Source organism: Macrosteles quadrilineatus, unplaced genomic scaffold (genome assembly GCF_028750875.1).
Source record: "Macrosteles quadrilineatus isolate MER2022 unplaced genomic scaffold, UCM_ALF_1.0 Scaffold_2__2_contigs__length_208266976, whole genome shotgun sequence".
NCBI lineage: Eukaryota > Metazoa > Arthropoda > Insecta > Hemiptera > Cicadellidae > Macrosteles > Macrosteles quadrilineatus.
The window spans coordinates 669,751-696,868 of NW_026542595.1; the positions used below are offsets into that span (position 1 = coordinate 669,751).

At 34.0% G+C, this 27,118-nt stretch overlaps 1 protein-coding gene across 1 annotated transcript in view; it reads right to left on the bottom strand.

Annotated features, from left to right (window-relative positions):
• The window catches only part of LOC128986622 (uncharacterized), a 164,229-nt gene extending 139,754 nt beyond the window's left edge, over positions 1-24,475 (bottom strand). Inside the window, exons 1-3 of the mRNA XM_054407076.1 lie at positions 24,423-24,475; positions 16,517-16,577; positions 14,413-14,486 (exon numbers count right to left, since the gene is read on the bottom strand). Of these exons, the coding sequence (XP_054263051.1) occupies positions 14,413-14,486; positions 16,517-16,577; positions 24,423-24,475 (188 nt within the window). The remainder of the gene's footprint in view (positions 1-14,412; positions 14,487-16,516; positions 16,578-24,422) is intronic.
• Between the last annotated feature and the right edge of the window lie 2,643 nt (positions 24,476-27,118).

Sequence of the window (27,118 nt, forward strand, 5' to 3'; positions counted from 1 at the left end):
TTTACACACCGTCAAGAGCAATGAACAAGCTTCTTTAATAATAAACATGGATTTTCCGAAAAGGCATAATACCGTGATCTTATTTAGCAAATAAAAACTAAAATCTGAAAAAAATAATATCTATATATTAATAGGCAAGCAGGTTTCTTTAAAACCGTTTTTCTCAGCTCGAGTGCACCGTTGAGGAAATCTACGCATACTGTTAGAAAGATATTTTCCTGTAGGTGTACAGAATCCCATAAATTAAAATAGGCTCTAAAATAAGGACAAAAAATCAATTAAAAATTTAACAAATGAACATGGGCCTTATGGGTTGCCCTTATTGGTGACGAAATAACAACGAAATATAAACAAAAAATCTAAACAAATGTAAGAAAGTCCAATCACATGTTGTATTTACAGCGTGGGTTTGAAATAGAGAAGTCTGTACATTAGATATTTTTGCTCGTGTTTTCGACTACTGGACGACCTCTTTTTTGTATTAATACGCATTAAAAATTCTCTTACACGGAAGTTAAGAGAATGTTAATCTTAATCTTCCTAGAGTATTTAAAAATTAATTTCACTTAATTTCGAAATTATTTGTAAAATTATTATGGCATACACCCTTTACATACAAAGGTTTAGTATTTCACTTTAGTTGGGGGTGATCTAATAAGGATTATCTTTAGACTTGTTAAAATACCTGATAACTAGCATATTGGATGAGATTTAATTTTTAATAAATTCTAATAGAAACAGCCTGAGGAAAAGAAACACTTGGAACTATTCGCTGATACAACACCAGTAAATACGATCCTCTGCTGAGCTGTGTTGATTAAGGTTAAATGCCAATAATCTTGGCCTGTGACTGTTAACCCATCCATTGATCATTGCAATGCGGTAAGACAGATGTCGTTATTGCCGCAGTTATCGTTAACGTTATAGTTAATCGTTAACGTTATCGTCAGAGATATTACTGTTATCGTGCTGAAGGGCGTCTTGCTCCCTTCCCTGGATGCCTAAGGGTAAAGGGTCGACAAGGAGATAGCTTGTGTCATATTTTAATTACCTTTTGAAACATTCAAATTTATATTATATTTGTATTCCAACAGATAATATACAATAATGTAATAGTTTGTCTTTGTAAATTTATGCATAGAAATATAGCTTGAGTCTTGTTACGATTGATATTAAAATAAAACTTACATCTCTATTTTATTTTATTTATTAAAATATTACAGTCTGTTTTGTTATTTTTTATTTGTAGTAGTAGTTTTATTGATTTATATGAGTGGTAATTGAAAAAAATATGTTTCTCATTATTTATACGACTGCGACAAAAACACCAGATTTTAACTGGGAGTACGCACCGAAGTCGCGTATGAGAATAAAGAAGACCATTCCATACATACGAATACATTTTCTTAAGTGTAACCATATTCATATCAGCTGATCAGTTGCTCAAGCAGTTTTAACTTTATTCAGACACTATAAATGCATGCATTGTTCTGGTTACTTTTACCATTCAGTCTTCACAACAAAATAAAAACCAATGTTTTCTTAGAATATTTAGACATTTTACATTTTAAAATAGTAGTGAAAGGCTGAGATCATAACGACAGAGAGTAATAGTGCCCCCCTTGAAATACCTTTAAATAATGTCCTTGTGAATAGTTCAATAAAATAATTTAAAGTTTCAAACATAACAGTTATTCAGATTGTATTGATAAATGAACAGCTTCTATTTTGTTGTTTCATTAGATTAAACTTCTAGTTCTTTATTAAATGGGAACTTTTACTTAACATTGATTGTTGAAGACTAGCTCAATAACATTAAACGATGCAGTATGGAATAAAAAAAATTCAATAAGGTTTTAAAACAGTACAATGTACGATGTACAATTTACTTTAAACAAATCAAGCAACAACAAGCTATTTTTAAATGTATTGTATAATGTATCAAAATATTTTAACTTGTGTTTTACAATTCCATTACCATATTAACAACTCATCTAAAACTCTACAAATAATACATTACCAAGCAAAAAGCACTGAGAAAGCGAGAGGTTAATCCTATTACCATAAGATAGCTGAGCCTTCGAATGTACGATTGCAATGTAACGCATATGACACGGCATTAACAGTTCCGCCGAGCGCGGGAAAGCCGGAAATTTCCGCGGGAAGCGCAGCTGGGTCTATGCAAATTTCCGAGTTCCGCCGCCTCCCGCCTTTATTTTACTTTCGTAAATGGAAATACAATGACTGCGGAGCCATGTGTGGGACAAAGTTCGCGCGGGTGAATCCGTAATGTTTGCCAGCCTGAAATACGTTATAAAACCATTAGCAGTGTCGCCAACCCCTTATTGACAAGAATCAAATTGACTTGATAAATCGAGAGTGCGTGGGTCACATGTGAACTGCTTATGCTCCACCTTAACTTTTTCTCAGAGAAGTTTCTGTCACTTTAACAAGACAGGCTGGGCTCACACTATTAACTATGCACTATCTTGTAGTATTTTAAGTCACCTTTATTAAACGTTGTTAAGTTATGTAAATTATTAATTATATTTAGAATCTTATTACTTCACAAGTAGACGTGCTGTGTATAGGAAAATCTACCAATCAGTCGATTCTGTCTAACTACGATCGCTGGTTGCTGAGTATACTTTTTGCAAATTTGTTTTGACTATAAAAAAGCTACTGGAAGGTATGACTAAACTAAAATATGATTTATTACTAATAAAATTATATCAATTTATAATATAGACCATTTACGTTGATTTAGTTGCTAATGGACACATCATTATCACACAACAAATTGTCATTGGTTGTAAGCGAGATTTGAACCTGGGGCCTCGAGGACAGATGACCACTAGTCCAGCCATACCCCTGTTGTAAAAAAAATATAAATGCTCTTTACCAATTTCAATTATAATCGAACGTAGTTACTGATTACAAATTCGTTGTACAAATTACGGACTTTTGTCTGGCTCTAACCCTTTAGGGCTATAAATGGTTATAATGCTATCATGAGAGAAGACGTTCGAGTCATTTGTAGACCCTAGATGTGACTGCGGTTGTGGGTATAAGGCAACATCTTGTCTTCAGCATAACGGCACATTAGGGGTCAGCGGTATTGCAGTTAGTATCTACTATGGCAGCGTTTAAGAAACCCTTTCCTAATGAATCGCATGGGATGGAACAATATCTTTGGGAGGGTTTGCATTCTATTTAAAGTTAAGTTAGTTAAGTTTAAAGTATCATGATAAAGCAAATATTTAACAAAATAGCTATTACAGAATTGTGAATTAATTATGTAATTCTGGCGATACGTTTTTTGCTTGCTTGGTGGTGTCTACAAGATATTCTATTTGTGTAGAGTTCTTCTCGTAATATTAAAATACGATACGTAAAATATATACTATGTGAACGTAATCTTCGTGTTTGTACTGACCATAGTTTTACAGCATAATTATGCGAAATAGCGATTTATGTAATGAATCGAATGTTTGGGTGAGCATTTGTAGTAATATTTAAATATAACGTATTCCAGTAGCAAATACACACATAGTAGAAGTAAACATTCAGTATCGTTCTCCAACGCTAGTTATTCTTTTAGCTTTGTTTTGCAATTACGTAACTTAATTTTAGATGGGCATAATATTGGAAAACTATAACTAAATGTATGTTGTTCTTATGAAAATATCTAGTTTTACACGTTCAAGGAAAAAGAGGTATCCAGACTAACCATATACAAAAGTTTTGGTCGCATATTTCTAAAGATTTCAAACATTTGTCCCAAAAACGCAAGATTCTCCAGAACGTTCATTTCACTACTACTCATGACACTAAAGGGAGTTCCGCAAGGCGCGCGCTCGACACAATTAGATATGTTTGAGCAATAATTCAGCGTAATCTCCAGCGTAGTTAGTTAACCTGCACGGTTAAGCCGGCGGCGTAGGCGTAACTGAAACATTGGATCAAGGTGGTTTAATTTCGCGCTTCTCTCAACTACTGACTCGTCTAACTTGATACTGTGTCAATAAGACGGCATCATGCAAATCATACGTTCCGTCTACTCTGATATTTCGCAATAACACTGTTTATTCCCTATTCAAAATGTACACAAAAGATAACAAAACAAAGTAAAGTATCTTATCTATTAATATTGTTGTGATCGTGTTTATAAGAGTTATTGAAAATAATTATTAAAGGTTTGACAGTAAATCCAGTCATTCAGCCACACAATTCCCATGTAAAAATTATGTGTAAAGAAAGTTTTTAGTTCTGTTTTCTTTTCATGCATATAACTATATATTTTGTTTTGACAGCCTTAGTATTAATCAATCTTGGTTATAATGTATCTTAGTATTATATTGACACCATTCTATGTACAGAGTACTAATATTGAAAAAAGAGTTTATTGATTGATGGATTGAATTGAATTTGGATACTGAAGTAGACATCCAATTTGAATGGACCAGCTGTATCAATATTATTATGTCCAAGGGGGAATTTACTAGTTCTGTGATTTGTTTTACTTAATAGAGTCATAGAATACGGGATGGTTTTCAATAAATTGTCTTAAGATAAGAGACATTTTAGAAATAAATTCTTAGTTGATAACAACGCACACTCTTTCAGTGACTTATTTAAAGGAAACGATTTTATATCCTAAAACTGAACTTTAACAGAAGAATGAAGTGTAACATTTACGGTTGATTATCTATATCCAAATATGTATTGCAATATTTACTTGAGCATTTATTATTTCTATAGTTCGGTTTATTGTAGAGTGTGAGCTATAAGCGTTCATGAGTGTGTAATTCTTTTTTTTATGCGTGGGCATTATATGTTGTCTTTGCATTTTAACATCCCTTATTTCACATACTTAGAAACCACAAGTACCCGAATTAAAATCCTAGCTAACTTAATACAGGTGAATAAAACATGACGACTCGGGTTCTTGCCCTGTAGAACCTAAAGGTGCTGTTTCCTTGTTTCTTAGCTTGTCAATTAACTGAATCGCCTTGTTTCTCGCTAGTTAGTTCCATCACCTTGTTCTAGCCTCATTTACAATACACAGTTTCACCACGGCGGACGTTTGTTGGTGCAGTTCCGGCGTCGTGTAACTGTTTCAACGAGAATGTTTATTTGCACCTCCCCTTAGTATAAAATACTCCCCCTGAGAAAGTAAGGTGGTGTATTAAAAGTCGTTACGATGTGGTTTAGAACCGCGATTTGTTTGGATGAAATTAGTTCATACTTGATGGTTAATTATGAGTTGGTATATACTTTTTAAACTGAATTGAAAAATTTGCTTTGGTTGGGTATTTTTAACCATACAAAAAAAGTAAGTCCACACAAATTGTAAACTTAACGTATTGTTTTAGTTAAAACAACTTTTGAAAAGAGATGCTTTACGGTTATTTATCCCTGAAATATTACACAATTATTATCATAAAACTGTAGTAGCCCCGTCTAAGTAAATCAGAGTAAACAATTAATGGTAACTATTTATTCTAGTTATTCTATATAAGCAAACAAAGAAAACGTTGATGACAGCACATCGATTCTCGCACTTTTAATATCTTGCTGATAAAAAGGCTTAGAATAATAACGTACAGTACTAAGTTGTGTGAATTTTAAGATAAATTAAATTAACTTGAAACTTGTTTTGAACATTACAAATTATTTGGAGAAGATTTAGTTTAACATCAGTTTTTAGAATAAAAACCAACCAATATTTCTCACACCGACTTATCTTTAAATTCGTTATATGGTTCTCTACTCACTCGACTCCAATCTGGTTCTCACGTTAGTTACAAAGCTTATGAATAATCACGATTTTATTTGGCTAACTTAATGTTAATAAATCAAAAACAGACCGGGTTGTCTACAGTGGAAGTGTATCCAAATGAGACAACAATAGTCCAAAGTGAGCATTTGCTGAGGTGTTCACTGCTCAGGTGTCTGAGGGTGGGGGTGTATATTGTAATGAAAGACCGCAGCACCCTGTCACGGAGGGCGCGCTGCGTCAACAGATAATGCTCAGCCCGGATGGTTTTTAGGGGTTTTACCGACTGTTTCCTGATTATCTCGTTTTGCAATCTGCCTCTCTCCGTCGGCGCGTCGCTTTACACCAGATTATAACACTTGTTTTCACTTCAAGTCACAAAATTACTTTAACATTTATTAAATTGTAGTATAACAAATTACTGCGGTAGCTGTTTTTGGATTTATCTACACTGTAATGAGAGGTAACAGATTTACATATACTGTATTGTTAAAGTGGAAGAAGGATTTGAGTTTGAATACAAAACGTTGCTAGTTTAAGTATTTGAATAGCTTTGACTTTAAATGTTTAGGTTTAACTTTAAATGTTGTAGTGGCATAACAAGTTTACTTTAAATAATCGGAATTCTTATTCTTACTTCAAATAACAAAATAATTGTAACTTAGATTATGCTACATTTTAAGTCTAAAATGAATGTAAAATGAGAATTTTTTTTTAGGAAGTAAAATGAATGAAAATAATGTATGAATATCTGAGTTTGGATTGAATGAAAATATGCATATGTATATATATAAAAAAAAAAAACATTATAAGATTACTGTATACCAAGTAGCCGCGTACACAAGGTATGAGTGAGTAAACCCACGGGCAACGCAGCATCGCCCCTGCACAAGATACGATGCAATGTAGAGGCAGCACCTATATTGCCTACCAGCGCCTTCGATAGCTATAAACACTTTCGTTCAAACTCTGATATTAACTTTTCATTCTTATTCATATTATTCAAGTTCTTGATATGAAGTATTACAAAAATCCATTCTTACAAAACATTAAAAAAGGTTTTATAAATTAATTATTGTATCTGAACTTGTTCTCTGTTTTTTGTTTGTTTAATTTTTAACTCGTTCTAAACAGTATATTTACATAAAGAGTCGAGCGCTCATTGCTTGGGGAACTTTTCCTTATCCACCTGAACCTCAAGTGATTAAAACCTCGATGGTTTCTTAACGAGGTTAAGCTACCTCTGACCCGAGAATCCCTACAGTTGGAAATCAAAGCCGACATCAATCGGACCTTCCTTATTGGAATCAAAATCAAAATAGAAATCAAAGGGCGGGCAATCAGAAATGCGGTCTCTCAAATTAGGTCCGCCAGGGCGCCTACGGGGTACAAAGGAATAATTTGGGCACCTGTAAACAAACAGAACGTTGCCATGGCGACGGGGATGCGGTCTCTGGTAATTATGCACATGCAAATCACACAAAGCGTATTCTTAGTGGGCCACAAACCACAATGTCGGGGGGGGGGGGGGGGGGCAAAGGCTTCTTGGGGCGTCTTTTCGTGGTGGCTTTGTCGATTTCGGTGTGGTCCCGATGAAATTGCTTTTCTACTACGTGGGAATTTTGGTTAAGCGGTTTTATGGTTGGTAAAATAAACCAAGAATTCATTCAGATTATTAAGGAGATGATAGATAAAACGATTACATGAGAATATAAACTATTGTAATTAGATATCTATCAAGGTATTTGAAGGCAGAGTCTATTCGAGTAGTTTCTTTGTTGGTCATCCTTATGAGCACTGTGGGGAAACCTAAATAATCTTACCACTTAATATCAATAATTATATATATTATAATTATATCTTGAAATGAAATTGTTTTCACGTCATGTTGCCTTTGGGGTTTTAGTCGTGTTCGGGAATTTTTAAAACGTACGGTTTCTAAGAGCATCAGCACATTTATTTTTGACTATTAGTAAGTGTCAAGTAGAAATAAACTTTTGTCAAACTATACTTGCATGTTAAGTTTTTTTTTTTATTATATACCTCCTACTTCGTAAAGAGGATGAGTGATGGGCATGAATTAGCTTTTTTGCATAATGAAAATAAATATTTAATTTTTCTTATTTTACTTATAATTTATTTGACTTAATAAGTTTTGACTTGATAAAACCTAATTTCTTTAAAAATTTCTTATTTTCCTAAATGCTTTCCTTTAAAGTATAAGATTTTTACATTACTAACAGTATAATTCCAGAGAAATATTCGCACACAGCAGGATGATTAATTACACATGTTACAGTGAGTGTGTTTTTGTCCCCAGAAGCGGCCGTTAACATGCAGCCCTTTGTAAAGGAATTATCCTCAACCGACGCGACGTATGAGAGTGAATGTCAACAATTACGACTGCTTTTGATAATTAACTCTACAATTGCGGCTTTACTGCGACACAATCAGTGAGGTTATCATAACGTCAAGAGACTGTCACCCTGGCGGCAAAATTATTACAACACACTGATAATGTCATTAAATGCTATTTGTGTATAAACGTTAAAATGTATGACTAAAACATATGTATAGTATATTTCTTTTATTTCATGAATGTTTCGCGAGGCTAATTTACAAGTAGTTTTTACTACCAAATTACTGGAAATTTACTTAAATGTTACTATAAAACTGAATCTCCTTGTTCGGTAAGTTTTAGTGTTTCCGATTATATTTAAAGAAGCTTTAAAATTCATCCAAGTTTAACGCTTGGATACTAACTACTGTAATAGTAAAAACTAATAATACAACTATTACAACTAATACTAACAACAGTGGTCCTTAAAAAAAATACTTAAGAAAAAGTTTAAAATCACAGTATTAATGTTTTCTTTTCCAACGGTATATTTCGTACTTTGCGAAATACGATCAACTGTCAGTCTTAAATCCGTCCAGCATAAGTATTCAGCAATCTCTTACCCCAAAATCGTGAATTTGCAGCCGTCATTAACAAAACCATCAAAAACATTTAAGGCGCGAACTCGCTGTCATTGTCAGTAACCGACAACCATCCGAACCTCGGATTTCCCCAATTCCGAGAGGCGGTGAATATTTAATATTAATTACAAACCAAATATTCCTCAGGAATGATTAAATTCAAAACGAACACCGCTTCCTCGGAGCCTGACAGACTGCACTCTTCTCAGATTCGTTTACACCCCCAACCCTCCCGCCCGAAAGCAGCCCTCAAAAGTGAGTCTCTTGATTATTGAAATGGGGCTGCCGCAGCCAGAATGAATTGTGCCTTGTTTTCAGACGATAATACAGCCTCGAATCTTCATTAGGAAACTCCCTTCATCTTCTGAATTACTTGTCTTTGTCTCGGCGCGGATTTTTGCCCCTAATCTTGTCAAGTTTGTGGCTGTGACGCGTCTTGTGTGGATTCCAAGGAAATTGGTCTTTCTTGGTTGGAGTTGAGTGAAAACTTTCAAAAATAAATCATCTGTACTTTCTACGATACAGCATTTTTGTTGAATATTAATTAGGGCACAAATGTTATCACACAATTGTCATCTAAAGCTAAAGATTGCTTTATATTTCATCAGATAGGACAATGAACTAGTGGTAAGCTGACCTAAGCTCATTAAAATCAATACCAAGATTCTCAAAATGCATTGTTGTCACCAAACAAAATACAACTTTTCATTTTGGAACTTAATGGAATGCATATGCATTTTTCTACTTAAACCCCTTAAGAATAAGAATGGTTTGGGTTTTGGAGTTAACTCGCCTTTAGGTTAAATCGTGGGTAAGCTTTGGGCCTATCCACCACAACGAAAAAGACAGTAGCTTTAAACAATTATAGCTAAAATACATTTAAGAATGCTAATAACTGATGTGGGAGGAAGAAGTTCAAGTAGTCCTCGTAAATTTGCTTTTTCAAGCTGGACAGTATTGATTATAATAATTAATTGTTTCCAGTTAGAATATTTCAAAGAACTATACGTGTTTGTGAAACAAGTAAATACGTTATCCTAGATGTGATCTCACCCCCCTACCCCAACTTATTTAAACGCTCTTTAAATAAGAACCTTTTTCTCATCCAAAACTCCAGCTTCGTTCGACCCGGTCCGGGATGTAATTTACTGGCGATTATATCGGTTACTCAAATCCTACTCATTTCGCATGCACCGTCCCCGTCTTGCGATTCTCATTATACTCGTAATCATAAAATATATAGGCTTTTATCCCCGAAGCTGGTGAGCGTAATTTCGATGTTCCTTGGCTTATTTAGGCGTTCGTTTGGGCTTTAATATCGGTTTCAAGAGTATATTTATGGGAACATGTTTGGGGGATTTACATCATCCAGGAGAACGAATATTTTTAATTAAATGCGAAATCATGTACTTCGTCGTGTTCTATGATTGTTAAAATACGTATCGGTTAAGTAGAAATAGTTTTTTTTTCGGGATATGGTATGAATATAGATAAACTTTTGAAAGTTATATTATTCAAATGTGACAAATTATTGAAAGAAAAACGTGTAAGGGCTTGGTTCATTATAAATATCTATACATTGTTATTTATATTGAATTGTACAAAATTGTTAATTAAACAAAATATAAAATGCCTTGAATTTTGAACGAATCTTTAAAACACGCGAACAAGTTGGAGAGTAATAGCAAACATATTGGCAATATATTTGTAAACTCTCCTCATCCCAATCTAGAGATAGAAATCTAATCTTATAATTCACGATATTTTCAAGTGTGGTTAATATACTTAAATCTTCAATCTACGAATATGACCTATTTTTAATACTGAAATAAGAAAATTATGTTTCTAGTGACCTTAAGTTGTAGAGATGATATAATAGCTGCAGGATAAAGTGTTGATAATATGAAATCAACCATATCATAATTCACAAATTGAACTTTTGCATGTTAACTAAAAAAAATTACTTTCAGTTCGACACCCGATATTGGTTACCTAATCTGTAATTTTACCTCAATATGACCCAATCCTTCCTTTTATGACGCTCCTAAAGTTACTAATCAAAGTATTTAAAATTTTAATTAAAATCTCTACCTTTATAAATTTCTAATAAACAAAAAGAAACACTTATTGAAGTTTCTTCCCCTCTAATGAAACACCCTCAAATCAAATTTCCGATACGTATTGTTATCTAACCCTTCACAAACTCGCTGAGTAACTCTGAATGATCAGTAAAGCTGAAACCCATGTCTCCAACAATGTCACCAGTGGAGCACATCTTGACGCGCTGCTCGCCATATTGTCTCTGGAACGCCGGAACGGAACAGCGGAACGTGGACCGGAAGTCAGACAGACTTCGGCCGTTCCTCTTCCGGTTTCTCCCTCACTGTTGTTTGTCCGTCCCCCACCCTTCGATTTTCACAGCTTACCATAGAGTCCAGTTATCTATCTTTGATCCAGAAATACGAATTGAGTAATTTTAGGAATGCATGTAAAACCAACGAACTAAATAACAAGTAATCCACTAATTAAACAATACCTGTGGTTTTACTTACAACATTTAACAAATATTGAAAAGCTAGATTTTATTAGGACGAATCTTTTGATCCGTCATATATTTCACTATGTGCATGCGATCCAAAGTCAGTGGTATTTTTGTAAAAGCCAAGTATGATGTAATAGTTAACCAGGGATGGAGAGGTTCTTTTAAAAATATCTTTAACTGGAGTTCTGAAAACAATTAGGATTTTGTAGGACTGATTATATTAACTGAGAGTTTACAGGCGAGAGAATATGAAACAAAATTTGCCTGATTGATATTTCGTTTAGTTGATTTATAAATTTTAAAAATTATAATGTTTTTTGTGTTTTGATAGTAAATAAAAAAATGCATTACATACTAACGATTAGTTTATTGTTTGTGTGGTTTTAGATGCAATTGTTTTAGTTTTATGCTATATTTGTTTCTTGTAAGTACTTCTTAAGAGAATAAAATTGAATAAAAATATAAACCTTTGGTAACATTTTAACTAGGCTCATAGATATAATACCCCAGTGAAATTTAAAATTTCTCCTCCTGTTTGAAATGTTGAAAATTGTTCTTATTTTTACAGGACAACTTTTCAACTATTTGTAAACAACATGTAGCTTAAAGACGTTTTTTTTACATATTATTATTACGTATAATCTGTACCATGATACAGCTCAAATTTAAAAGGTTTTAAACAAAAAAACCGTGGAAAGCATGACTGATGATGAAAGTGTTTTCCTTTTTAAAATGGGACCAAATCAGTTGGACTCAACTATTTTACTGGCCACATCACCTGTTAAAAACGGCATAAAGGAGTTTTACCATAAATATACAAACAACGTATAAACTGCCTAAATTATTATATGGCTGCTTGGGCCTCTTGTAAACGCACGACCGATGTGAGATGAGGAGGAAAAGGAGGGTTATACGAGTCGACGTGGCGTGAATATTACAAAAGCATAATAAAATGGCGATGATCGCATTTCCCGGGTCGTGAAATATTTAAAAAGGGTTGCTCTCTCTTTCACCCACCTGTTGTGTGGCGCGTGCATCCCGCTCGCTCTTGTGTGATTTGGAAATCACTCTAATATGATCTGTAATTGCTTTATATTCCTCAATATACGTTTATTTAGTCCTACAATTAGACCCGTGGTGGCGTGGTACAGTACTAAGTCCGCCAGGTACCTCTCACTATAGCTTGCATAGCTATACATTGCATTGAGTTAATTTAGTTTCTCGTTACAGTTCAACTTTTTAGCGTATTAAAAAAAATTATAAGTCCATTCAATCAGTCATGCTTGTTATATAACATTTAGATTTTTTGGATTCTACGTATTAAAATAACTTGTCAATGTTTGTAAATGTTTCTGAAATGTTTTATACGTATGTAACATTTCGTATGCTTGTAACATGCAAGTCAAAGAATGCTGTCATCAAGTATAAATATACATTACACTTTTTTAAAGATGTTTTATTTTTAGTTTTATATACTTTAACAAAGTCGCTTAAAACTGTGTGTCAGATGATGTGTTATAGTTCAAACATAACTTCACATTCCAAAATATTGAATACAATCCTGAGAAATTAGAATATTTAAAATATTTAAAAGTGTTTGATAGGCAAAATATTATTTCAATATGCTAATTATAATATCATACTACTCTACAAAATGCAAAACCACCCTTAACTTGACTTACGAACCTCCCTGAAGGTAGTATTTACCTCAAGACACCCTAGGTGTCGCGGCAAAGACGTCTAAAGCGCTCGTAAGCCACCCTTACAGAGGGATGTTTATATTTATATCTCTCTAAGCCACTAAGGCCACCCTCTTAGACAAACCGATACATTATTGCAGACCAAATCCCGCGCTGTAGTTTGCTCATAAATAAGTTACTCTGTAATAACCGGGCTCTATTGGCGGCCTTTGTACCAATTTAGAGGCCAACAATTTAGAGGCCAACTTGTACAAGGTGGCCAGTTCGCATTAATTACCTGTATTGTTGGACTCTTGTTGCGATTAGTCAGTCAGCAGACTGTTGTTCGACAGCTGTTGTTGTGCAGCTTGACGTGTTTACAGACCAGACTATTGTTGGGCGATTGTTGTTTAATAAGTAAACCCCTGGCTTGGAGCGGCAAGTGAACCGTTTGATTTTGTATTGACTGTTAATGATGTATAACGGTTTTGATTGTAATAAAAATATTACACAGTGGGAAAGAATATTATTTATAACTCTGAAGAATACTTTTACAAGTTGGTGTTCGTATAAGAAATAATTCAAGCCACGAGTAATAGCATATGATTAAATTAAAGGACTTAACTAATCTGTGCTGTGTTTAAAGCGTAACGTGTTTATAAAGTAAAATAGAGTTTTACTAACCTTCATTTGTCAAAATCAAAAGACATGAATCATGGCCCAAATTTTCATCACATCCTTTACTTTATGGTGCTGCTAAATTTTACTTACACGCCTATTCAAAATAAATTATTATAGATGATTATTGTCATTGTTTTACCTAAAGAATACATTATTTTTTTTGACTAGATTGCATTGGATTGAAACTGTTTCAGGATATATTACATTTCATAAATACAAATTCTACTGTGATAACACATTTCTCACTTTTTTGGGTTAATTTCAATAATCCATTATTCAATATGTGGTTTTATAGTTAATTTAATTGATTTTTATAGTTTTAAATTTTACATGTAAAGAAGACCAAAAAAACCTGAAATGGTTCGAGTAATTAAAAAATTTGAAAAAATAGTATGAAAAATAATTTAAAAAATCAATAACTTAATAGAGAACAAATATTGATCAAAATGTTAAAACCATAATATTTCAACATTCCGTTTACTTTAACACAAACAACTTATCCATGTTCAAGTACATCTCCAATATTTAACACCCATCTTATAAAGACATAAAAATTGAAAGACGTACGGTAACAAGACAAGTCAGCGAGGGCGTGAGGCAGAAACCATTAGTGGAATAATTGCACTCACCGGGGGGTCAACGGCTATGTCAACTTGAAACAATCGTTACTGCAACATCCAAAATGGCGAGTAAATAAGGGCTGCCCGCATGGCCAGTCCAAGTTTCAGTTTTGGGAGGGGGAATTGTCTTACCCGCTCAACGGAATGTACCCTCCATTATGGCAGATGGTAAGATTCCATACTTGAGGCTTGAGCATGCCGTTGTTCTACACCGATACGACTTGAATGCAGCGCTGGTAAACATTTAGGACGCGACCACTTAGTTGCTTATCTATATGGATTTGAGGGTTTATATTAAATATAGTTAATGAAGATAAATATTTAAGTGTTTATAGTTTGTTAGTTTAAGTAAATTTTCTTAAATGTTGGGAATCTCCAACACGATTTGGGATCAAACTTCATTTTGTAATCAGTAATAAATTCTGCATTGAGTGCAGGCCATCTACATGTTAAATTTGTCGGCAGATTTTATACCGAAGTCATCGTAGTTGATGTGAGCCGTCGACAGTTTGCTACTAAACTCTGTAGAATACACGAAATCTCTTAAAAAGTCAATCTAAATGAATGTCTTATGGTGAGCTATAGCAACTGTTATGACCCATCAACCTGGCCAGCAACAAAAAATTAGGGTTAAAATAGAATTTTATACACTAGCACATTCTGTGACTAACTCAATCAGCTACATCTTTTTTAAATATAAGAATGGTGACAGCTTGTCCATGTAGTTGGGGTGTCTACAGCTATATAGGTCAGTAGTATTTAAAATTGTCAAATGTATATTTTCGCTGAATCATGCTTACGAGTCTACCTCACTAATACTGCATATTAGGACGGGTAACATCAATTGCGTCATTGGGTCGAGGCAATTTTGAGTCCCATTAAGCTGTATGACCATTTACTTAATAAAATAAATCTGTATGTGACTGAGTAAAAACAGGCGTATGTCGTTTGTAGAGATTATTTGATTAAGAGCCTCAAATAGGTTTAAAACGAATAACTTTTCATGCCAATAACCCTGCTTGACATGGATCCCCATCTTGACAAAAAAGTGTACATCGAAAATAAGCGTGAGATGAGATTGATGCATTTTGCAGTTTGCTATAATTGTAAGATAAGCAGTTTCTTAAGCCATGACCATTTAATAAAATCTCTCTGATCCCAGACGGTTGGTTCCACTTTCAAAGTATGAACATACAGATTGTTCTACGTAAAGCCCGACTTTAAAGAAATGATTATGCAAATGATACCTCAAGTTTACTACGTTTTTAATTACTTAAAACATTTCTTCTCTCTAAAAAAGACGTTTACGAAGCTAGCTATAGCCGCTCCAGCTAAAAGTAAACAGATCCCCAAAATCACGTTACACGCCAGTTTAACATCACAGAGAGAAGCGAGACGGCGAAAGACGAGGAGGATCCCCCAGGCGGCCAAATATTTGGTGGGAACGAGACTGTATTTGGCGGGTAGTCCTCCCCGTGCCCGGGGCTCGACCAAACAGCCGCGATGATTCGATATCTCACTCATCAGCGTCCATTCACCGACAATTGTGACCCATTCAATCAATTCCTTCTGTTAATGTTAATAGGAGACGCATTAACGTGATTAGTGACGTCTGACGGAGAAGATTTGCCTCTATGTCTTTAGCGGGACTTGATTGTCTTATCGCTGATTATTGTCTAGTGAAAGGTGGAACAAGGTTGGAATGAGGTTTGGGTCTTAGGGAAGGGCAATAATAGATCTTAAGGTAATTAATTTACGAGACTAAATGTAAAACCGAATGTAAACTATATTGCCGTAGCTAACATATTTCATGAAATATTAATGGACTATTTTTAAAAACAAAACAAACATTAGGAAACATTATAGGAATAATACTATTATTATTGTTGTGCAGATTTTTTAATTACTGTCATAAAGAGTAACTATAATAACGACGGTGGGGCAGACCTTGATAAAAAGTACAAACAAAGATTAAATAAACGAAGTTAAGGTTTTTCGTAATATATTTATGTATAATAGAAACTGATGAAAAGAGTCTAGTGACCAGGACATGCATATTTTATTGTTTTTGGTGATTTTCTTGATACAGAACGTATAAAAAAAGACATTAAAACTGACCAATCTATGTTTGCCATTTTTAATACCTCAAGCAAACTTATAAGATTGTATGGATATAATTTTAATGTACAAGATATTTGTACCAAAGAGTGACTACATTTGATTGTTGGTAACTTACCTTGCGGTTGAGGACAAAGGTCGTCTTTTTCGATATTTTGCGTAACACTGCGTGGGTAATACTGGAACAAAAAAGATCAATTAATCATCCTGTATTGGGCTTATCATGAAATTCAACAGTCATCTTAAATATATTATTCTTATATTTTATATATGTGTGTATAAAACTCAGAGAAGATACTAATATTAAATATACATATACAAAGGCTCAGCTAAAGAAAAAAAAATAAATACACTCGTTGCAGCAAACCTCTGACTATTATACATTTTACTGATTGGATTTTCACTCAAATATTTTCTTCAACATGTCACATTTATTCTCTTTTAAATAAAAGTAGTTTTAATGATTACTTAGGTTTTCTGCAACATAGAGTGTCATAGTGTCAAGTGTGATTTTTTTAGAAAATGTTAACACCTTGGTATAAAATAGATATATTTACAGAATCTTATTAGCATATATTTGATGAACAAAGTAACTACAAAAGTTTACCAATACTTCATACGAATAATAAAAGAGTTTTAATAGTGTTTATCAATTTTAGCGAATTTCCCTATAGGGAAGTAGCTATTACCGTAGGTCTCATGGTAAGACTTAGGCCCGGGACCGATTTACTTTTTCATTTTAATGTCCCCAGAGGCCAAAAACACCATTCGTTCAAATTTTTATATATGTATATATATATATATATATATATATATATAAGTATATATATATATATAGATTTATATATATATATGTGTCCGTGAACACGATAACTTGAGTAATTTTTATCCGATTTTGATGAAATTTGGTTTGAAGGTGTAAGGCGGGATAAACTTGAATGAGTTCGCGATCCAGCATGATCGGACCATGGGAACAGGGTTTTATGGGGGGTTTTATGGGGTAAAAATTGGTTTTTCTCACTTTTTACCCTCAAAACACAAAATTTCCCAATTTTTCTCTAAACCTTCTTAAAGAGCTTAAAAAGACAAACAATTCAGTATATCAAAGTGTTTTTGTACGGTTATTGGTTACGGAGAAAACTAAAAAAATGGGAAATTTAAAATTCCCATGTTATTCTTATGGAGAATATTGTAAAATGTTGTAGTTTGCTTGTTTATGGATATATTTTGATCAAACTTGGCAAATTTATTTATTTTATAGTAAGCTATCAATATTTTACTATAAACACACTACTTTATTAGTTTCCTTGTAGCAGCAAACCTAGGTACTCGTTAAACCTAATAACGTTATTTAAATAGATCAATTGAAAATCAATTCGGCCAAATGGAAATTCGCTTAGACGGCAGGTTTGCTGCGGCGGGGGTATTATTTATAAACATCTGGCGTACAAAAACACTTTAATGTATTAAAATATATTTTCCTTAAATACAGAATGATTTATAATTTAAATTAAAAAAATCATGTTTATCTTTACCATATTATACCCCCGCCCCTAAATGGAAAAAATATGTTTATCTTTACCATATTATACCCCCCCCCCCCATTTAATCCCGATCCAATATGGTCATCAAACGAAAAGATAAAGCTGTCTAAAGAATTTGTTGGATTGTTATATTCAGCAAATCGACCCCAAAATATTTATTTTTCACCACACAATGATGTTTTTAGCTGTTTTACATACATTGGTGGCAGAAAGTTACGTTTTGCTGGCCATGCCAGCTGTCATCGTCATTTGGAGACCGAGCAAGTTTTTACATCCCTAGGGCTACAAAATCAGCTGCCCGGTTACTTTCTTAAAACATGAATGCATATTAAACACATAATCAGTATCCATAGTATTGCAATAGAATTGTTTTATTGTCACCGCTGCCTAGCAACTATTTATCGTTATTTTTGCTGATTCCTCAAATTATTTCTTCACATAACCCTTAAAGTTGTAGTTGTGTTGACTATCCGGGTGCATTATTATTGTGGTGAATAGTGGTAATAGGGTACAGTGTGGTGAAAAATAGCATTCGTACCTCGAACCGAAATTGTTTTCGGCCCTAGGTACGAAATATACTATTAAAAGCATAATGGGTATCAACTTAAAGCTCTTATCCTCTAGATGTGGCTTTTGCAGTTTAGGATGATATCCCGCGAAAGCCCTTCATCCATTTTCAAGTTTAGACGTACATTTATTGTTTACATCAAAACAGATGGTCACAATACAATTTTGTTTATTTGCATACGAAAATGGGATTAACGTTACAGTTGGTGATGTTTTAGAGAATTCGAGAAAAATATTGTAACGTTATTTGTATACAATGTAAAGAAGAAAATTACTTAGTAATATTTTGTGTTGTCATAGTATGTTTTATTGGGGTTTTACTTAATTCAAATAAAATATTTTAATGGTATTTGTTTAAAATGTAAAGAAGAAAATGACTTGTGTTAGATCTTATGCTTGCATAGTAAAAAACTAATTACAAAGTTATGTTCAAGGTTTGTTTGAAACATTACAAGTTAGTGATAAGTTAATGATTATCACGTAAAAAATAGGTAATTTTCAACTTAAGTCATAGCACTAGAAAATGTTTAATTAGTTTAAATATATCACGGATGTTGAAGTCACTTACTGGCTGCTTGTTTTGTGTAAAAATAATATTGTTACGAGCCATTTTAGAATTTCACATTGGTCGAGGCATACAACTAAAAATTATTAGATATAAATCTTTAAGATTCCCTGTCAAAATTATGCTCCAAATAATGAACATTTAAATAGTCCAGGAGGTATCTTAAATATCGTTTCTTGAAATTGTTAGTTTCAACATTTGTGAAATGTATATACATTACCAAATAAAAATTATACTTACTTACAAATAAACTATTTACAATTCAATATTTTCAAATACATTCATAGACTCCACCACGATTTCCACCAATACAGAGTACATCAAACGGAAGCTCGATCAAGACTTATTAACTAAATATCATCAGAGAGGAAATGAAGCGACGATGCCAGAAATATGGCTCCCAGCAGACATTTATGTGTTTAAGCCCTTTGAAGTACAGGGAGCACACAAAACGAAACCGAGCTCAAATATATCTAGAGCCACACACTAGGGATGAGGGGATCCCACACTATCTTGTCGTGTAACCCTTCCAGCAAGTCAACTCTGCTTCAGCTTCTCTTATATTCAGTGGCAGAGCTGTTAGGAAATTTTTTGCATATTAAGGCTAACGACTCGTTAAATTATAATTAAAAAATGTAATACCTATCTTAATTTTTTAAGTACTGCAACGATACAAAAAAGATGGTATGTGGTGATCGATTTCGATTGGACACTCCAATCATCATCAGACCCAATAGGCGAATGACTTTTTTGTATATTTACTGTCTTGTGAGTAACAGTATAATAGTAAATATATGTTTTAAGTGTTATAAGACGTATCTTTTATTTACTTTCCGTAAATTTAATAACACGTACGATGCTGATCAGGAAGTTCTCTAAAAATAGTTTGGTTTATCTACATAAAATAAAGCGAAATATTTTTCCACTGCTTACTGTAGTATTATAAAATACATTCCAATTTAAGATTTACATCTATAACCTTTATAATTTAACAAATTATGTTTCACAATCATTCTCAGCCAAATGAGGGGGTTTAGGGGAGTGGAGAGGGGGTGGAGCAATTCAAATCATGAGATTATAAAACTGATTTTCGGAAAAACATGTATACTGTGCTCATTGGGCTATCTAAAAAAATATAATCAGCAATCCATTTCCATGTCTACTAAAAGTTATATTTGAAAGAAATTCGGTTCGGAAATAGTATAGTGTCCAAACAGTTTGCTAATACATATAACCCTTGTTTTAGTTAGGACCAAACATCAATGACTCTCTTAAATTTTACCTTAATCCCATATCATACCTCTTGTCAGTGCAGTATTCAAAGTAATATTCTAATATCTCTAGCCTAAGAAATATTACGAATAAAATAATATTTGTCAACTATGGTAAATCTGCATACAAATTTTTACACTTTCTTATGAAAACTATTTTTCTAATTGTTCTGTTGAGCAGATCGAATGTCATGTATGCAATATGAATTGAGCAATGATTCCAAATCTGATTTAAATATATAAAATTGACTCTATCACGATCAACAAGAAGAGAATATTAACCTAATTTTATAACAACAGTCTAATATATAATCTAATATAATGCCTATATCCCCATTGTTTCTACCCTCAACACATTGTCGCCAAGGTGTCTCCAGTCCCTTTTCTCCTCCCTTGACGATTCTATTTTGTCCACGTATCTGTTCCGTATTAACGTCCGAGGGAGACATGATTAGAAGCTGTAGGTGACAGTAGTTGCCGGTAGTTCCAACTCCTTCCACCTCGCGGTCCTAGCGCCACCATCGCTAGCGGCGAGACGGATTGCTACCATATCGGGAGGAAGTTTTGCATTCAATTTGTTTTTATTGGTCCTTTCGGAAAACAATATAAAGTTTGAGGCGAACTTTTATTTTATAATTGGGAGACCAGATCGATAGTACAATCCGAGGTATAAAGAAGCGATGTTATTTTGTGCCAGAGTCGTTTAAATAGTTGACTACATTTATGAGTATTTTTTTAATCTAGTAGCAATATTTAAGTTAAAATTTTTGCAGGTAGTTTTTTAATAAACCATGCAAAATATACGTCTCAGGGAAATAATTCTGTTGACAACACTATCTAAAATCACTTTATCGCCAAAAATATACTACATCATTTAAATTGTATTGTACTTCAATAATTGGTTATTCAAAGAGGATCACTGTTTCCTCAAATGCATCTTACCAAAATCCTCTGTTACTTATTTTCTTTTACAACACAGTCAAGGAAAACAAAGTATATTGAAGACGCAATATCTTTTTAACAACTGTTTATTTCACCTACCACAAATTATTATAATTTGAGTATGTAGGAGTTACAGTAATACTATTTCGAAATATCCGATTCTGTAACTTGACATCCATTACGAACTATAATATTAATTTCTGAGGGTAGAGCAACCCCCAATGAATTTTCTTGAGCATTTGCACATAAAATTGGCGAATCTAAGGTTCCACAAATCATAATATAAGTTGTGTATTAAATATTAAGTTATATAAAACGACCATGAGGACCTAAGTTCGCCTCAATAAAGAAGGGTTTTCATATGTTATACTGAAAACCTTTTAATGCTTATTTTAATACATTATTTCCAATATTTTAGCCACAACTAACTCAAGTAAAATACAATCTAAAGTCTAAATTAACAAGACAAGCTAAAATGTGACTTCCTCGTTCCATTCACTGTTTAAACATCGAACCCATTCTCTAAACCTTTCTAAATAACGACGGCCTTATCAAACGCTAATCCGAAATCCATTTAAGGATCCAATTGAAGTTGTCGAAATCTTTTCAAGAGTTGTAAATTACGATGGAATCTTAAAGTGCCCAAAGTGTTTGAATGCGATGCTTTCTCTATAAATTGGTATCCTTCAGAGTCGCTATTAACATTTACTCTGCCATTACTGTAATTAAAGCGGAATGCCATAACGTCGTTTCCTTATCTTATCATCCCCCTTTCCCCTCCCGTTGGGGATGACAGGAAGAGGGGAAAGGGAAAGGAAAGAGAGGTCATCCGGGACTAGCTAATATCTTGCTAATTCCTATACTCCGCTATTTCTATAATCGCGAGCGCTTTTCGCGTACCACCTATTAGCCTCCATTAAGTCCTATCTCTCTCTCTTTCTCTCCATATAGTCTGTACTCGCTGTCTCTCTCACTCTGTACGCTTTACCCACTTATAGTCCCGTCAAAATACTACCTTCACCACCTTATTGCTTTACGTTGCGCCCCCCCCCCCCACAAGTTGCGTAAAGGTTAAGCCAATTTACAACATCCCTTCAGCAGCCTGATCCTGATAACCGGCACCACACGCGCGTTAGTGTTATAAGGTTATCCCGCAGGATCGTTGTAGATTATACGTGAAAGGCTCAAACCTCTTAAGTAACAACTTGATTAAAGCCTGGTAGGAAATTTTAGGTAAACCACGCTTAGAAACGTTGATTGAAATACATGTCTGGGAAGATATGTGAAATGAAGACTATCAAAGTGTATCTTGAACACAAATTACGAAGGAGTAAGTAGTTTAGTTAGTTGTGAAAGTATTTTTTCTTGGTGGTCTCCAAAGGATTTGTAATATTCCATTGGTTATCGCAATTCGCAAAGGGGGTTTCACTTATTTTACACACATAAGCCTACACCACAAAATCATAAGTCATAACTCATGGACGATACTTGAACATGTGTAAAAAGCCTGCTCTAGCTCCACATTACCTAACATTTTCTCAGAAACACATATGATAAGTTGAGTTTGTACTCGCCATTGAAAAATATCAAAACGTTAACACCAATATGGGACATGGAAAAGGATGGTAAAAAATAATGCGCCTAGCAGAACTAAGCGTAAAAAAATTATTATTAATGAAAAAGTTAAACATTTACATTAGTAACATTAGAAGTTTATCAATTAATTTAATTAATAAAATAAAAAACGCTAAATAAAACCCGTTAGAAGGAGTTAAAGCCCACTGAAGAGTCCCCAAAGAGTTTCACAGGATCATTGGGGCAGCAGCACTTCATAAAGATGAAGGGCAATTTGCAAAAACACTCCAAATAAAAGGTCTAAAGACACGATAGCGTTGACATACTTATCAGGAACAAAGGCCGTAATCTGTTTATTTGCGTTTTTCTTGTTCAACAATCAAAAGCCAACGAGTCATTTAAAAAAGAGGGGCAATGAAAAAAGACGGCAAACAGTAGGGGCGCTTCAAAGGGAAAGAATTCCCGCCATTTCCGAGTGTATCATCAGCTGTTGCTCCACCGACGTAATTTCCCGCGCTTTCTTTCACCGAGATTGCTTTCCTGGCGTTTATTTTTCTTGAATAATTTTAACCTCTAATTCTCCCCGACACCCGGTCAACCTGAAGATTCTCGATTGTTTTTGTTCGTTTTCTCTTCTGTTGGACTCCCAAAAGAAATGTTCTGTTTAATTACACAACTTTGTTGTAGACAAAGAATCTTTATTCAGACTTCTTAGAATTACAGAAACTCGGAGAAAAATGTATGGCTCCAGCTTATGATTGTAAAGATATAGGTTTACCACCAATAGAATAAGAATCTGTAAAAAAAGAAAGAGTTAGAGGTCATAAGTTTTAATAAAGCTTTGTTAAAAGGGATACAATGATTATTTAAGGAATGGGAAACACACGAACTCCGTTAACAATTTAAGTTTAATAATGACTATTTAGAAAGAACGTGAACTAAGTTTCTAACATAGATTTTTTATTTACTCTTTCAAATTAATAGATGCAACATAGAAGATACATTATGACTTGTTTTCCTATTAGTTCCGTGGATTCATTGGAGACAGGATTTGTAAAGCGAAGGAAAATAATATAGGAAAATTTAAATTGAATATATATTTGGTTTCATGTACTATGTTTGAGAAGGTTATTATAAGTCTATTAACACAGCAATATTTTAGGATAGTAATAATTACAGAAGTTTCTATCCTTTTACCATCTTAATTTCGCAGATAAACACTCCTAGGGCACAGCATAGTGTTTTAGAATCGATATATTGAAAACTCAACATATATTTTCACACGACGCACAAACACAATTAGCCATTTTTATCAAATTTAGAAGCGTCAACTTTTAGGTCTTCCATTCTAACGCTCAAACGCCAACTATCTCAAGTTTTGCTCAAGCAAATTCTTATCTACAAGTTTGCCAAAACAATGCCTATTTAAAACACTCGACAGCGACGGAGGCATTTCTATGTTTTCTGCCCGAACCCTCACAAACAAAGCGTTCGACAGATAAGACTATCTCTCCCCAAACCTACCCCTTCTCCCTGACGGAAACGTCTGCTTAAACTCACTTGTGATTAGTCCCTCGCATATCTTTTATCTCGGGCTCCCCGACATTCGACATGTCGCAGACTTTGGTCTTTTGTTTCGTGCGTTTACTCTCTTTGATTGGTTGCCGGCTTCAAAGCACCCGCCCGACGTACTGTCTGTCTGTCTAAGAACGGTACGGTTGATTGCTGTGCAGTACTTCTTGCAAGATTGGATTATGTTTTAAATATATTGTATACGAATATTTTATTCATATCACTCAATGGAATCTTTAAAATTGTCAAAATATAGGCCTAGTCAGATAAACATTTAAAAAAAAGTAGTATTGTATGAATATATTTTTCCCATGCATATGATGTTCTTGTTTAATCTGCTTGTGTGACCTTTGACTAGCTGAACTACCTTTAAGTCATCATATTATTGTTGTTTTCAACTTCATACAATACCAGAAACTAAATGAATACTTAACAACAAATTATGGAATGTGTGTTCGGTTTTTAAATTTTAACAAATACTATAAGAACGAAAATGTTTTCTCAATATTTTTTTTTGTAGATAAACCCTTTACAGAACTAAGGTTTTTATTTTTATTGTTGCTATATATTCTCATTATTTCTTTAACCAAGCAAGTAAAACGCAAATACATAATATTAAGCTCTTTCAAGATTACAATCAGTTATTCAATATAGGCTACAATTCCAACCCTCAGTTTTCAAAGCAGCTGACAAGTCCATCAGTGGTCTAACCGTGTCCAAAACCTCACTTGTACAATATTTCCCGTGTTTTCTCCGTCCTGGACGCTGACGTTTGGGTCTCGTTATCCCCCCCCCCTCCTTCACCCACAGGCACTGACGGTTCATTATTACACAAACGTCATCAGTTGTCCATTAGCGCCAAAGTTGGACCAAACTCTGGCAATCTGAATAACAACAGGCGCTGCGGTTGCCGACATGCTAGCATCACGTGACGGGCCGGGCCTTTAAACTTTAAAACCCAACTGAAATGTTAGACGTCGCGTCGGTGGGAACCAAACACAACGATGTTCTAAGCACGGATCACTAAAACTACTATATTCTATAATTTACGTTTATTTGGATTTTTTGTTGATTAAAAAAAGTGTCTATCACATTATTTTACAATCCAATTTGAGCGTTTAACTTAGGCTATATGTTATAGAGTACTGTACAAAACAAACAAGTGTGATGCATTTAAAACGACTATAGAAAAGATGGAGATTTAAAAGTGCACTGCGCGGCGCTAATAGGCAATGTAGATACTGTAGCCGTGTTGCTTCACGAGGTTTGAAGGAGTTCTCGGACGCAAGCAGTGTTCTTCTTCAGTTGGGCATTATTTAGCGTACATTATTTTTTAATATTGAAAACAACAACATGAGTGGTTACATCGCTTAAGAATTTATAGCGTGTTTGAAAATATTATGGTATAAATATTTTAACATTAGGCAGCAGTATCAAAAACTTGTTTTGAATAAGAATTTTACTAAAACTTCAAACTTCAACGAAGCATGTTTATTATCTTGAACATAAAGATAGCTCTTTAATTCAAAACGGTTAAATATATAAAGTAAGAATATAATTCTTTAAAAGATGTAGGCCTATATGTTCATGTTTAAAAATAACTTGACATAAACAATACTGTGGACATTTTTCTAAGTAGTTTTTAAAGCCAAACGTGTCGGTCGTACAATGGTATATTGATGTTTTCAATGATGACGCTCTCTTACGTTTACGTATTTGTACATACATTGTGTCAGTATCCCTCAAACATGCTACCAACCCAAACAGTTTAATTGTCCTGGCCAACCCATGACTTCTAGACAGGAGACAACGCGGATCAATGTGATGGTCCCAGGAGTCCTGTGCAGAGTGAGGGGAGAGAGGAGATCCCTCACCAATTATCGGCCAGGACCAGGACTTGGCGGGAAGGACTGAGGTATTTACCGTCCTGGTGATGTCTAAGAGCAAACAGATACGTTGATTGTGATCCTGCTGTATGTGGATGGAAATTGTGGATTAAGTTGTGTATGTGATATGATATTTGTAAATTTAACGTAGACCTACATATTGGTTCATTATTTTTATTGAGTATATATTAGAAAAAATAATAATGTCAGTAGTCAATAATAATACATATACATGTACAAGTCAAATAAGGGACATTTGAAAGAAAATTGTTTCACAATAAGGGATTCTTTCAAACAAGAAGTTGTTTACATAAGTCTATCTTCATTTTACCGGGGAAATCATCCTATAAGAATTTTTGTCTGTAACCCATAAAAAAACCATCATCAAATTACGTGAGCGAATTGTTTAGGTTGACAACGATAAGTTTTTTTTTTCTTTTTTTTTTTTGTAAATTGAGTCACAACGTTTATCCTAAATAATATTAAATTGAGTTAGCCTACTTTTTTATGTCTTAATTAAAGCGAAGGGGTTTGGAAATATCAGGATGTAAATTTGCTATATAACTATAATTTTGAGCTTTCAACGCAACAGACAAACAAAATCTACGAATCAGAGAGCTCACTAACGAAGGTGATAAGTTGAGAATCAAGATTTAATTGCGGTGACGTCTCGAGGGCCCTAGGGTCCAAGGGTCCGGGGATCGAGAGGTTAGGGTCTGCTAGGGGTAGTGTCCGGCCTTAATATAATATTTTGAGTGGAGAGAGACAGAGACGCGCACAAAAGGGGTCGTTAACGGA